General features: G+C 40.9%; 1 protein-coding gene across 1 annotated transcript in view; it reads right to left on the bottom strand.

Annotated features, from left to right (window-relative positions):
- Positions 1-15,600, bottom strand: part of Rhobtb3 (Rho related BTB domain containing 3) — a 58,030-nt gene that overhangs the window by 34,901 nt on the left and 7,529 nt on the right. The window contains exons 4-5 of the mRNA XM_027401848.2: positions 7,013-7,167; positions 2,524-2,635 (exon numbers count right to left, since the gene is read on the bottom strand). Of these exons, the coding sequence (XP_027257649.1) occupies positions 2,524-2,635; positions 7,013-7,167 (267 nt within the window). The remainder of the gene's footprint in view (positions 1-2,523; positions 2,636-7,012; positions 7,168-15,600) is intronic.

Consider the following 15,600-nt stretch of genomic DNA (forward strand, 5'->3'; position numbering starts at 1 on the left):
CATGACTACGATATTTATATTTTGTAGTGAAAGTGAAAACCTAATGATATGAGCAATAAAATAACATTTCTCATTATTTGTGTGCCTCAAAACAATCCCCTAAGTACAGAACTTTTAGTATGGAGGTTGGGAGTCAACTTGATTTAAAAAAATTTAACTAAGCTCACATCTGCAGTGGAGGCCAAGGGCAACTACTTAATGTCAATGATTTCCAAGTCTTCATACATTGCCATGGCTCTAACTACTCTATTGTCTCAAATCATCCTAATGACTTTTTTTTAAAAAAAGATTTTATTTATTTATTATGTATACAACATTCTACCTCCATGTATATCTGCACACCAGAAGAGGGCACCAGATCTCATAACAGATGGTTGTGAGCCACCATGTGCTTGCTGGGAATTGAACTCAGGACCTCTGGAAGAGGAGTCAGTGCTCTTAACCTCTGAGCCATCTCTCCAGCCCAACTTTTTTTTTTTTACTAGTCTTTTTTTCCCTTCTAGTAAAGTAAATAATCTACTTCACCAAACAGCAAATAATTCTTTCCATTCAACATACCTCAGCCAGGGTGCTGAGTGTAATCCATAGGTCCCTACAGAAAACATCCCCTTAGATTTGCCAGGACTAGTTTGATCTATTGAAGAGAGGGCTTTCTTTTTCATCAGCCCAGGATTCCTCAGGTTAGGAACTCCCACAGAACCTAACTGTAAGATGTCTGGCCTCTCACTTGCTGGCAAATCTAAGCAGAGGAGCATAAGGGAAAGGATACCAAAGGATGACACACAGCAATCCAAGCAAGTGAAGTTAATTCCTTCAGCAACAGAAATGCTTTGTTCTAAAGAAAGATAGGAAGCTGTGTCTGTGACAAGCATCTTTGAGGGTCAGGCTCCCTGCACTGCCTCCCAAGGCCATCCACCCTCCTATGCTTAGGGGACCCTCACAGGACCTCAAATGCTAACAGTGTGAAAGCCAAGTGCTCCCAGAGTCCATTACTGATCCTTAGAAGGAGTCAGCCCCAGAGACACCTGGGAGCAGTTGTGCTGGATCCTGGGTTTTATGTAGTGCTTGGCCCACAGTCCTCTCAAATAAAAGATACATGACAGCCCTGTGGACACACAGGCTGTATCTGCTGCATAGACACTGTATTCTATATTACCCATTCCCCAAATGAAAAGCCACTGGGGAGTCTCTACCAGTGTCAAATAGTGTTGGATGTTTGGTTCCTCCAAGGAATGAGAATTTCTTTCCCTTGGATCAGTCAGAACAATTAGCTGTCTGCTAATTGTTTGTTCTTTTCGAACTCTGAAAGTGTTTAAGGCCCCAGAATTTACCACAGAGCAGACTTATCTGAACTTTTAAAAACTGGAAATGATTCCTCAATTCTAATTTGCATTTCCTTGGTTTATATTTATAGTCACTCAACAAATAGTCCTACAGCACCTACTTTAAGGGTTTTTTTTTTTGACAAATAGGAATACCTCACATTTACTGAATACACACTAATGATTCAATACGTATCTCATCATCATTTCTTTGTATTTGGGGCTTTAAAACCCATCTTTTCCATTTCTTCATAAAATATAATAACATTATCATGATAAACTATAGTCAGCCAGGTGATGGCGGCACACACCTTTAATCCCAGCACTTGGGAGGCAGAGGCAGGTGGATCTTAGTGAGTTCCAGGCCAGCCTGATCTACAAAGAGAGTTCCAGGACAGCCAAGGTTGTTACACAGGTAAATCCTGTCTCAAACAACCACCACCACAACAAAAAGTGATAGAAAACTATAGTCACTATTCTATGATATCAAGTAACTATTTTTAGAAATCATACCAGAGACAAACTGATCCAACAGATAACTATTCAACTATTGCATCATAAAACCATGTAAAATGTTCTAATAGGGTGTCATTTTATTTTTATATTTACACTCAGTTGCACAAATGATAGTGTATAGATACACCTTTTACTTCATCCTGCAGTTAATCTTGAGACACAAAGACAAACACACACAGTGCTGAACCCTTTAAAAGTTAGCTGTGGGCATTAGACTACTGTGGCTCTGAAATATTTTCACATTATCTCTCCCAAATGAGAATACTGACTTGTTAATCAAAATAGGTAAGAAAATGAACAATAACCCTACAATCCCATCTGGTTTTTGGTTCATATTAAAATTCCACCAAGTGTCCAAAGACTGCTGTTTAGATGTCTTACTGAGCAGCATCCCATTAAGATATTAAGATTGTCACACTACCCTTCATAGTTAACTGACAGTCTTTATCCCAACAGTTCCTCTCTACACATGCTAAGAATCTGTAGGATCAAACTTTACATGGGCATTTTCTCAGAAGTGTGGTTTAACTACCACCACATTAGTGGCAGCTAATGTCACAGCCCTTGTCCCAGGTTCCATGAGTCAGACTGTCACATGGGCCCTGAGCATGCTCAGATTGAAAGTCATTTCTCTAAAGTCTAGAAGGAATGATTTCTAAGAAATGTCTTCTTAATATCTCCACACCTGGTTGTTCAAGTTGAGGCGGTCTAATTCCATGGAAGGAGTTGGTCATTTTCCTTTTCCTCATTTTTTCACTTGTCTTCTGATTTAAGGTTTGAATCATAAAATACTCCAACTGAAACATGAACCAAATCAGAATTAAGTCCAACACAGTTATCTCTGACATGATCATTTGTATTCCAAACCACATTTGCAAATGATTTCAATGTCAGAGCCAATACTAGCAAACATGTGTAAATAATTTTTAACGGTAAAAATAAAGATATTTGGAGAAATTGATTTGTTTTGTCTGAACCCTCACTTAAGAAAAAAATTATCTTTTGAATAATCAAACAAGCAACGAACATATTGCAACCCTATGGCTGCAGCAATTTCCTCAGTGGGAAACTGCTGTAGCTAATACTGTGACATTCAAGGCAGTAACAGGTATGGCCACATCTGTCCACAGATGCCCTCTTCAGCGAGGCAGCTGCACTTGTTTCTCTTCATACATTGTCCTTTACTAATGAAAACTCACTCTCCTCAACTTGCAGTAACCTAGCTGCTGGGCTGTGAAGTGCCTCACAAGACCTGGGGTAAAAGCACAAAAACGGATGTCATCCACACAGCAAAATATTCCAATGTTAATCAAAAAAGAAAACTATGAGGAAAAGACATTCTATATTCCTACTCTGAGAAATCTATCTTCACACAGGTATGATCAGCCAGATTTAGCTTAAAATTGCCAAACCCCTCTGACACACACGCAGCATGGGATAGGTCACCCCTAACTCTTAGACCCCAAGATTATATACTCTTTTCACCCCCACTCTTCCTCCCCACTTCTCACCCCCTCAAAGAAATCTGTGCACCCAAGAGGATCCCCAAACTGCAGCTCATCCCCTCACCAGCTTCCTTTAAACAGTTACCCCTTGGCCACCTCTCAGGTCTAAGGGTCCCAGCAACGAAGCCCACCGTCAGACCACCGTCAGGAGAGCAGGCCCACCAGGAAACAGACTTTAGATCAGTGGTTGGATAATTTGAGTCCTTTGTCTGGGATCCTGGTCATAGCACTGGGTAAGAGAACCTGGGGCACCAATGGAAAGCTACATAGTACTCTTAACTGTGACATATAGCTAATACTCAAAGAACTGAATTTCATTTTGTTTCACTTTGGTTAATTTAAGTATAACTAGCAACAGCCATATGTAAAAGCACAGATAGTTCTGGAAGCGAGTGGTATATGCTCCAGGCAATCACATCCTCTTGGCGCCATTAATGTGTGCCCTATGAGAAGGCACACAACCAGATGACAGGTTCTCTAAACTTCATGGGCAGATGTCCTCTTACTCGGGGCGGAAGGGAGTGCTGTACAACTCTCCACCCCTACCTCTGAAACACAAGATTTTAAATGCCCTTTCACTTCAATGTTATCTCTAGTTGCATTCTTACAAATGCCATAATTTTTTTCCACCCAGATTCCAGTTACAAATTACTACTCAAGAGTCTTGAGAGAGAGGCCTGAGGAAATGGCTCAACAGGTAGAGAGGTCAAGTACTTGCTGATCAAATGTGAGGACCTTAGCTTGGAAACGCAGAGCCCCCGTGAAGCCAGAAGTGATAACATAAGTTTGTAATCTTACACTCCTGCAGACAGGAGCCAGAATACCCCCAAGCTCCTGGGACAGCTAGTGTGGGGTATGCAGTGGTGACAGCTGGTGTGGGGTATTCAGTGGTGACAGCCCGTATGGTGGATGCAGTGGTGACAGCAAGAGAGTATATCTCAAACAAGGTGTAAAGTGATGACCAACAACCAAGATCATCTTCTGACTTGTATATGTGCACACAATGGCACATACAATTGTATGAATGCAGCTGCATGCACGAACACACCATCACCACCATAACATACATGGACAGGCACACACACACACACACACACACACACACACGCACGCACGCACGCAGCACGCATGCACGCACGCACGGTCTTCTTGATTCTATTTCATTTTCTTACTAAGTGTTAACATAAAGGAAAAAATCCACATCTCTCTCCCAACCTTGTCCACATCTTCAGACCTTCTTATGTCTCTCACTGTAACTACACCATTAAACATTATAAAGAAAGAGAAACGTGGAGGAGTAAGAAGAGAAAGAGAGGTGAGAAGAGTGGTCCCAAGCATTTCAGGCTCAAGAGCTGGAATAGAGAGCCAGAAGACTTCTACCCAACAGAAATGAAACTAAATCCAACCCATGAAACAGCTATCAAATGAAATCATTAAAGAAAGATGACACTCACCCACCCTCCACATAAATTACCTAAATATCCACGGAACTGTACAGTTATTGATCAAATGAAAATATTTCAAACCTACTACAATAGAAATACTAGACTTAATTGTAGCTATTTACATTTAATAGAAATTCATGTCATTTATATTTATTATAGTCAACTTAGTGAACTCCAGAGAATAAAATTTCTATAGTCATCTGTGGTAATTTGAATGTCTCAACACAAGCGTACATTAAGTCCAAAGATCTCACGCTTAAGGTAGAGTAATCATTGGTGTTGACTTTCATTGACGATTACCATATGTGCCTACTGAGAAGGGCTACTTCTTGGAGAGATGGATAGTTTAAGACCAGTAAACTGTTAAATTATGCAAGTATTCTCCAAAGACCTTATTGTCTTAGTACTATGGGATAGCTATTATATGTTGAGATTTAAAATGGCCACAAGACACAACACCACAGCAACTGAATAGGCAAAGCCTTGTTCCTTCCCATTCAACAAGAAGCTAGTCACATAAACAGCCCCCCCTCTCTCTCTGTGTGTGTGTGTATGTGCATGTATGTTTCCACTGAAAATAATTTTTTCATACAATATATTCTAATCACAGTTCCTTCCTCCCCAAATCCTCCCAGATTCTTTCCACCTCCCTACCCTCTCTACTCCATTTCTATATCTTTAGAAAACAAATAGGCAAACAAACAAAAAGCACAAGAAACACACACACACACACACACACACACACACACACACACACACACATAAAAACACAAAATTGGAAACCGCAATATATAAGCAAAAGAGGAACTTAAGATGCCCAAACAAAGCAATACATGACAAAAATTTACAAGCACTCCACAGGCTTCGTTTTGTGTTAGCCATCTACCACCAGGCATGGGGACTTCAGTATGGTTTGTGTATCAGGAAGAATGCCCTTGCAAGTGGTTGTCAATTGGAAATGGCTTCTTGTAGGGATGGTCCTCTTGTCCACTTCCTCCTCTCAGCACTTGGACCCCATCCAGCTTAGACCTGTGCAGGCTGCCTCAGTCTCCCCAAGTTCAGATGTGCACCAGTCCTGCTGCATTTAGAAAGCACTGTCTTTCTGGTGTCATCCATCCTTTCTGGCTTTTACACTCTTTTTACTTTCTCTTGCACATAGTTCCCTGAGCCCCGAAGGGAAGGGTTTGATGACATTTAGAACTGAGTGTATGTTTGAATTATAGCAAGACTGGTTGTGAAGTCTTGCTGAATCATGCATAAAAGAAAACCACCACTGTTGTCAGTTAATAGAAATAAAGAGAACTTTTAGGACACACCGGTTCAGGTTGCAAGGTTCATTCAGCTGTATATTGATTATTATAAACCAGGATGGCAAGATGGTTCAGTCAGTAAAGTACTTGCTTTCCAAGTACAATGACCTGATCCATCTGGGGGAAATGTGGACATAGCAGGACATAATTATAATTACAGCACTAGGAAGGTAGAGACATGCAGATCCCTGAGTCTCATTGGCTATCAAATTTTGCCACTGTGAGCTCCAGGCCAATGAGACCTTGTCTCACAAAAACAAGGTGGATGGCACCTGAAGAACAACATTCAAGAATGACCTCTGGCTTCTACACACAGCACATGTATCCCCCCTCCCCAATAATGCCGAGCATGGTGAATGAAGCATGTTTCACTGGCCAGCACTGGGGTGGGAAAGACAGGTGGACCTGAGTGACACTGACTAGCCAACCTAACTTACTTGACAAATTCCAGGTCAGTGGAAGTCCCTGTCTTTAAAAAAGGTCAACAGTTTCTGAGGACACTTGAGGTTGTCCTCAGGCCTTCACATCTAAGTATGACCATATGCACCCATGCCCACATACAGGCACAGATGTGCATATATGTGCACACACACACACACACACACACACACACACACACACACACACACACACACACACACACACGGTCACTACAAACTCATGTAGGTATGTAAGAACCTATGATTTTGACATACACCAGGACCAATATAGTACCAATTTTGAAAGATTCTAAAAATCATAAGAAATGATTAAAAACATTTCATTTGGATGGAGAATTTATAATTTTACACTAATTAAGCCTATGCCACTTAACTCTTACTGTGTTCCTCAAGGTTAAAATAAACAATTTTTATAAAACTAAAGCTCGGCCAGCCTGACAAATGACCTCACATGCTTCAGGGATCTCCACTTACCACTCCTCCAAAATACTTTCCAATGTAGAAGTCATCAAGGCTGTGGAGTTCCAGATATGTAGCTCCAAGTTCTTTGGCAAGCTGGATCCCTTCTGTGGTACTAACACAGCTCCCTCGGTCTGAGGTACACAGGGGACATGTACAAGGTAATTCTTCTGAGGAAAGGAATGTAAAAACAAGGAGTTTTAAAATTAAGCAGGAAAAAAAAACAGGCAGTGTGAACATTAATGGACAGAATCACTATACACTAGACACTCAATAGATAGTGTCTGTGTCGGAAAAAAAAAAAAAAAGTCCATAGATGAACAAGTATTGACCACAAGGAGAACAAATAGTGTTTTAGAAAACAGAAGAATTTAGAAGTTGGTGGGTGATTATTACAAAGGGAAGCAGAGCAATGACATTCACCAGCCAGGGACAGCTGACCTGATGCAATTACACAACCCCAATATTGTTATCACTAGACCATCATCTGATCACCCACACAAAAACGTGAAAACAGAGAATTGGGCCTTCTTTTGTCATAAATTTTCTGTTAACTAAATCACCGAGTTTAAATAAATCTTATACTTTTATTGCAATGGAGTCCTCAATAGACATGAATTTGAAAGTTGCAGACCGCCAGACTGCCACCACCTCATAAATTTCACATCAGCCGCATCCTTAATGGAACCATTTAATTCCAAAAAATTCTACTCTTTAGAATTATTTTTATTCTGTGTTTGGGTGTGTTGCCTGTATGTGTGTCTGAGCACCATGTGAGTGACAGGTACCAGCAGAGGCCAGAAGATAACACTGGATCACCTGGAACTGGAATTACAGAGCGTTAGGAGCTATCACGTGGACGCTGGGAAAGGAATCCAGGTCCTCTGCAAGAATAGACAGTGCTCTTACCTGCTGAGCCATCTTCTCAGCCACTAAAACATTCTACTTGAGCAATAAAATTAAATTAAACCAAAATTTAAAGACTGAAAAGTATTTAACAAGTAAACAGATGTCTTAGGATTCATTTGTGTACAACAAACATGTTTACAACAGGAAATGTGAGACTTAATGGTATCTTTACACTCTCCCTAAGGCCAAAAATTCAGCTCCATAGTCATCAGCCAGCTTTGGTTTGTCTTGGGGATAAACATCAGATATGCCATATTCAAACAGCAGCTAAGTCAAAAGAATGAGGCAGTCTCTGAGAAAGGCATGTTGCTGCCAGTTGGCATCCGCGGCACACACACAGTCTAGGTTGGAGAATGGTACAGGTGGTACACTGCTTTGTGATGGTCCTAGTTAGGGATAATGATGAGACAACATGACCAAAAACAACTTGGAGAGAAGAGTATTTAATTCACTCACACTTCCATATAACAACAGTTCATGGAAAGAAATCAGAGTAGTAACGGGGCAGGAACGTGGAGGCAGGAACTGATGCAGAGACCATGGAGGAATGCTGCTTACTGGCTTGCTTTCAATGGCTTTGCTCAACCTGATTTTTTTATAGAACCCAGGACCTCCAGCCCAGAGATGGCACCCATCCACAATGGACTGGGCCCTCGCCTGTCAATTGTTAATTAAGGAAATGTCCTATAGGCAGGCCTACAGCCCGATCTTATGGAGGCATTTTCTTCGTAGCTGTTCCCTCCTCTTGTATGACTCTATCTTTTGTCAAGGTGACAAAATTAGCCAGCAGAGACCCTAGGAACAGCTCTTTTCAGGAGTGAGGGAAATAGGTCTGAGTACTGGAAAGACTTTGACAACTTTGAGGTCTCACTTAATCCTATAGGCTCTCTGGAGGTCAGCCTTTCAAAGCTTTTTTCCATTTGAAGAAAGGCAGCTGGGCCTGTGTCCTCCCCAGTAATTAGATGAGAGCTGCACTCATGGAGAGGACATTACCTTGGGCAAAGCAGTTCCTACCTGTGGAGAATCAACCTGACACTGTAGCATCAGCCAACAAGCTCACAACTGAGGAAGTGAGCAGAAGAGCCATGAGAAAGCATTTGAGCAACTCCACTGGGCAACACAAAAATGTTACCCAGTTACTGCACCTGGATGGGGCACATATGTGTACCCAGTTACTGCACCTGGATGGGGCACATATGTGCAGCATTTTGCGATGTTGGACAGCACAAAAATGTTACTGTACAAGGATGGAGCATATATGTGTATGAATGGGATGCATGCCCTCGTGCATACATGAAGATCAAAAGATACTTTTCTGGAGTCAGTTCTCTCCTTCCACCTTGTGGGTTCCAGGCACCAAACTCAAGTCCTCAGTCTTGGCAGCAAACACCTTTACCAACTGAGCAATATCATTTTAAAGTTCAGAAACCAAAGAACCTTTAGTCCCAGCACTCAGGAGGCTAAGGCAAGGTGATCTCTATGAGTTTGAGGCCAATCTAGTCTACATAGTGAGTTCCAGGGTAGCTACATATAGAAACCCTGTCTCAAAAAAATGAATAAATAAAAATAAAGTTCATAAACCATGTACTTTTATCTTCATTTTACAGAGAAGGAAATTGCAGCTCAAATCAGTTAGGTGTCTTGGCCTTGGGAAGCAAAAATGGAAAACATACACAAATGTGTCACTGGCTCCACCTGATACACAAAAGTGGCATATCCAGAAACAGAATAAAAAGTTTGAGAAGAGATTACAAGTTTCCCAAATACAGCAATTAGAGACGTAATCTAATCATGTCACAGTTCTGTGAGTATACTTTCTCTAAGACTTTTTCAGTTTGTAGCAAGCTGCTTGTGTAGCATTAGGCTGTCTTGAGAAAGAACAATGGGTATTTCTCACTCCTTACAGGGTCTTTGTGAACAGTGCCTTGATTTTTCAGAAGACAGAGGCCTTCTTACATCTACAAAGGTCTGACCATGTGGCTTGAGGGGGGTGGACAGGCAGGTCACATTATGAAGCTTTACTTGTGGATAAAAATTAAATGAAGTCATCAGTGTTTCAAGTGGAAAATGAGCCTGATGTTCAACAATGGTTAATAAACCAACTTGAGGGAAAGTAATTTTTATTTGAAGCCAATGGAGTGACGTTTCCATCAAGTGCCTGTTCTCCTTATATTGACTCAGCAAAAGGGGAAACTGTCGTGTAACCAGCTGTCAGTAGTTAGTGAGTGACATGTCTTCTGGATTCCAAAGGATTTCTTCAAACCTGCTTTTAGAGAAAATGTTTCCTAACTGGGTTGCTCTGAGATTCTCTTCTGAACCATTCCTGTATCTCCCCATTCTAATCAACTGTTCCTTTCTTAAGAGTCTATTCAAAAGTCTGTCTTGAATTGTTTGCAGGAGATTCAATAAAATATTTCTGGATTAAATGCATTCTTATTAAGCATATAACAACCAAAGGATCAAAAGTAACATTTACTTGTTTGAGATAGGGTCTAGTAGCTCTGGCTGTCCTGGAACATACTACATAGACCAGGCTTGCCCTGAACTCCCAGAGATCTGCCTGCCTCATGGCTACAGTGGCTCTGGGAATCAGAATTAGCACTGTCTTCACCACAACACACGCATGCACGCACGCATGCACGCACGCAACTTTTATTATCATAAAGTGTCTATTCATTATTTTAAACAAACAATGTAATCCTACAATTAAATAAATGACATTTATCTCAAAGTAGTAGCATTGATGTTGCCATTGCTTAAAAGTTTTAGAAATCATTTTGATAAATTCTAGCCCAGCAGCATATGAAGCCTTCAGAGCTTTAAAGGTAACTTGGAGGGGGAAAGATAACTTGAAAAGCGGAGTGCCCATCTCCTGGAATTTAGAGTTATGAATGCCTCCTGGGACTATTGTGCAGATATCTCCTTCAAAGATACTTTCACTGTGTACTAAGACACAAAGACTTGCACTGGAGACGTGGCTCAGTGGAGGAGAGTACATGCTTATCCCAAGGTAGTCCATAAAACCGAGTATGCAGAACACAACTGTAACCCCAGTACTGGTGAGACAGAGGCAAGAGGACTACAAATTCAATGTCATTCTTGTTTACATAATGAGTTCAATATCAGACTGGCCTACATGAGACACTGTCTCAAAAAAATACAAACAAAAAGTCAAAAATTTATTCAGAGCCAAGTACGATGATATCCACATTGCCAAGTTTGTAAAACAACAACAACAACAACAACAACAACAACAACAACAACAACAAAACCCAAAAGTGTAATAGGGTCAAACATGGTTGCAATCCCAGCCTTTCACAAGATGAAATAGAAGGATAGCAGATTCAAGATGAGTCTAAGCTACATAGCAAGCCCTGCCTCAAACAAACTAATGCACGTGTACTGATCCACACACACACAGCAAGACACACACACACACACACACACAGAGAGAGAGAGAGAGAGAGAGAGAGAGAGAGAGAGAGAGAGAGAGAGAGAAGACTGCTTTGCTGAATAAGCTCTAACAAGATCTTCAAGAGAATTAGCAAAATTCCCCAGCTCAGTGAAGTGTGCTGTGTGGATGAGGTGAAGAGGAGCAATACAGCCCTTGAGTGAACAGTCAGATTTAGCTCTATAACTAATATATAATCACATATTCAGTCAATGCATTTCAGGATTTTAATGAAAACTATTTTCTTCATTTAGATGATTTACAAAACATTTTATTCACTCATTGAAAAAATGTTTATTAGTACCTACTACCAATAGGACAGACGGAAAGATGAAAGACTCTGTGACCACTGACATCTGCAAAACAGTGAATACTGAAATAAAGATATCCAAAGTTACCGTGGGAACAGAGGAGGGGACATGAACTCAGTGTGGAGGCTGTACCCTGGTTCAAGGGTAAGGTTGAATCTGCTAAGCAGTTACAGTAGAAACTGTGTGAGGGGCACTGCAATGTGAGTAGATCACAACTGCCAGCTGGGGCCACAGCAGGCGGAAAACACTTCCACTTTTAAAAAAAGATTTCTTTTTATAACTTCTGTGCATGTGTGTGTAATGTGTGAGTACCCGTGGAACCTGGAAAAGGACGCTGGATTCCCTGGAGTTCCAAGCACTTGTTTTGGGAATCAAACCCGGGTTCTCTGAAAGAGCAGTGGGTGTTTGAGACTACAGAGCCATCCCTCCAGCCAAATGTGTAAGACAACAAGTTAAGTCCCCATCTCCTCTATCTGCCAAACCACACAAGTGACTACATAAAAGGGAGGCTGTCAAAGGAGAGAAGGAATGAAGGAAAAGGGAGAAGGGGGAGAGGAGAGAGAGAGGACTGAGAACACCTCAACATTAAAATTAAGTGAGATGACATCAGGCCAGACATTAGGAGAGCCTGGCAGAAGGAAGGCAGACAGCACTGGACTAAAGTTCAATATGAAGCCAGAGTACAGGTGGTTTTCACACACTGAGCAATGTCCAGAGTGCTCACAGCTCAGATGTGGGAGCAGGAAATAGCAGGACCAAAGGCAAATGGCTGGCAGCTGCCGAAGCACACTGATGGGAGGAAGCAGCGAGACCCACTGACCACGTGAGCACTCCCACTGCTACCCCACCCACAGAAAGCAACTGGCAAAGCAAGAGAAAGGAATCAATCCAACCTGGAAAATGAAGTGCAAAAGTAAGCAAAGAATGTCCTGCCATTTGGGAAACAGCTATATCCTCACCACCTTACAACGCCTAAACAAGACCCAGGAACATCCAACTGAATAACTAAGTATAATTTTAATTAATTATTCGTAAGTAAATGTGCATCTTCAAGTCAGGAACAAGAAATTGGGAATGAAACATTTAGAGATTTTAGACACAAAAATATTGAAATTAAAATCTTAATCAAGTAAAGTGGCAGAAAAACTTTTACATAAAGGGGTGCTGTACTCAAAATGCTTGGGAGCATGAGGCACGAAAACCAGAGTTCAAGTAAGCCTGGGCTACAGCATGAGATGCTACCAAAAAGAAGGGGTGGTGAGAGAGGGGGAGAAAGGATTCAGCAACAGAAAATAACAAACCTAAGAACATCAGGAGAGATCCAGAATTACCAACTCAGCCCACAGGAGACCTGTAAAGAGGACAAAAATGGTGGGGTGCTGGCAGCTGAAACCAGAAGGTAAGTGACCTTCAAAGACCAAGGAAATCACAAGGTTTTTCAAGGAGTCCAGAGCAACTGTTGCAGAAAATATGTATCCTTCCCTATGTGTTCAAGCAGCAGTCAGAGCCAGGTCATGAGAGCTTTTGTATTTCAGATCAGGAGTTTGTAACACAAAGTTACTAACATGAATACAAAGGCTGGATAAGAAGAGAAGTCCCAAGGGGAGCCTCTTCTGTGGCTTCAAAGGAGCTGGATACAATGGCACCTGCAGTGGTGTGTACCCCAGAACCCAGCGGGTCATTTCTGAACCTCATCCCCACTGAAGGGAACCTGAACTGCTAGAGCAATATCTGCGCTTTGATGTCTTCCAGCAAGTAAGGAAAAGCTAAAACTGGCTGGACCTAGCCTGAAGACACCTTCTAAGATATGGACCATATAATGCACAGAGTAATAGGCCATTAAGTGTTGACCTTTAAAAATAAGTCTTTATAAATCATAAGAACTGGGGGACAGAGAAAAGTGGGAGCTGTTCTAGAGGAAAACCAATCACAGTAGGAGGGAGGAGAGTCTACACTATTGCAAGCATCTGTATGGCAATGGAAAGGATTATACAAAATAACGGACCAAGATTCTTTAAAAATTTCCATATCATGAAGCCCCCCCAAGAAAAAAAGTGAATTAAAGAGTAGAGAGATAAGATAACTACACGTATTATAGTATTTATGACTTGTAATGGGAAAAAACCCTGTAATTGACATTATTGAAATAAGCTAGAAAATGTAAATGTGGATATTTTAAATAGTATAGTAGATAACAATATGTTATATTTCTTGAGTGATGGCCATACTAGAGATAAGAAGTGAATAATAGTCTTGTTCTTATGATGAATATTGAGCAATCAGGAGTGAAAAAAAATCCCATGTTAAATGTAGTCTCAAATGATTTATAAGAGAAAAGTGTGTGTGTGTGTGTGTGTGTGTGTGTGTGTGTGTGTGTGTGTGTGTGTGTTTTAAAATTCTGCAATTCAATGTTTTATTCTTGCCAATTTTTTTTCGGTTAGAAATTTGGGGGGGGGGGGTGAAGGATGAAGTTCCTGGAGAATTCAGAGCACCGACTGTGCTGATCTGACTTGTATTCTGACCTAACTACTCTGAGTTTATTTCAGAAATAGGGGAAGCAAAAACAGGAGGCCAGAGGCCAGTCCACCAGGAAGCTTCAGCTTCTACGCCTTCTGTAGTTTCTTTGCAAATCCCTGGGAGAAAACTCAACAATGTATTCTCCCACACAGTTACACACTGCTGTAAAATTGGCAAAGTAAAATACATTATTTGATTAAGATCACTGTCTCTGTCAGGCAGTGGGGTGCAGACCTTTAATCCCAGCACTGGAGGCAGAGGCAAATAGATTTCTGAATTTGAGGCCAGTATGGTCTACAAAGTGAGTTCAAGGACAGCCAGGACTACACAGAGAAACCCTGTCTCAAAAAAACAAAAAACCTGTCTCTCTCCAATCTTAAGTTGGTATTGAATGACGCCACTCTGAAGGAGCCATCTGTGTTTTCTAGATGCTACTAAATGAATTAACTTTAGGTTCAGAAAGCTGTCACTCATGGTCTCCAGCACCTCCTGAAACAGGTAAGTGTGTGGTAACTGTCCTGGTACTGGAGTGACTTTCAGAAACATATGGCCACATGGTGCAGACATGACATGAGAAATCACAATGCTGAACTGAAATATGAACATGGACTCAGTTGTCTGGGGCCAGAAAGATGTAGAGTGAAGAAATTAGAAAAAGCAAGAAGTACTTAACACTCTCTTCTCTCTACAGGAAATATCACAATAATCCACATGAAAATAACATCAAGACATTACAACCACAAAGACAAAAGAATAAATAAAAAATAGACACAAATAAATAAAGACATGGTAAGCTGTTAAACAGAAGCCTACTTTAGACATGTATGGCATCTGGCAGGTTTGTCATAATTGAAATTTATTGTGTTTTCCTTGTACATTATAAATACTTGTTTTTCTATTTGTATGTGCCCGAATCTGTGGGTGTAAAATTGGATAAAGTTGAGGACTTACAAATATCTTCAGCTTACCCTTTTAGAAAACTATCACCATGAAAGATTAAATGAGGGCCTGGAGAAATGGTTTGGCAGCTAAGAGCACTTACTGATCCTGCAGAGGGCCCAGATTCGGTTCTCAGCACCCACACTGGGCAGCTCACAACCACCACTCTAATGTGAGGGAATCTTAACACCCTCTTCTGGCCTCTGAGAGGACTGCATGAATAGGATAGTCAAAAACTCAGGCAGGCATATACATACACACATAATTTTTTTTAAAAAAAAAAAAAAAGCACCAAAACTTAAAAAAAGAGCAAATGACAAAGAATTTAAGCCCAATAGGGTTGACAAAATTCAAGGAGTTTGAAATTTACTTAGTATAAAATCAATCAAAGTCTTTAGCTTTCTGAATGTGGTTGCTGTGAGAGAAAGATGAGTTCAGTAGGGTCTATTTTGGGTGAACAGAGAGGTAGAAGGAAT

Source organism: Cricetulus griseus, chromosome 2 (assembly GCF_003668045.3).
Source record: "Cricetulus griseus strain 17A/GY chromosome 2, alternate assembly CriGri-PICRH-1.0, whole genome shotgun sequence".
Lineage (NCBI taxonomy): Eukaryota > Metazoa > Chordata > Mammalia > Rodentia > Cricetidae > Cricetulus > Cricetulus griseus.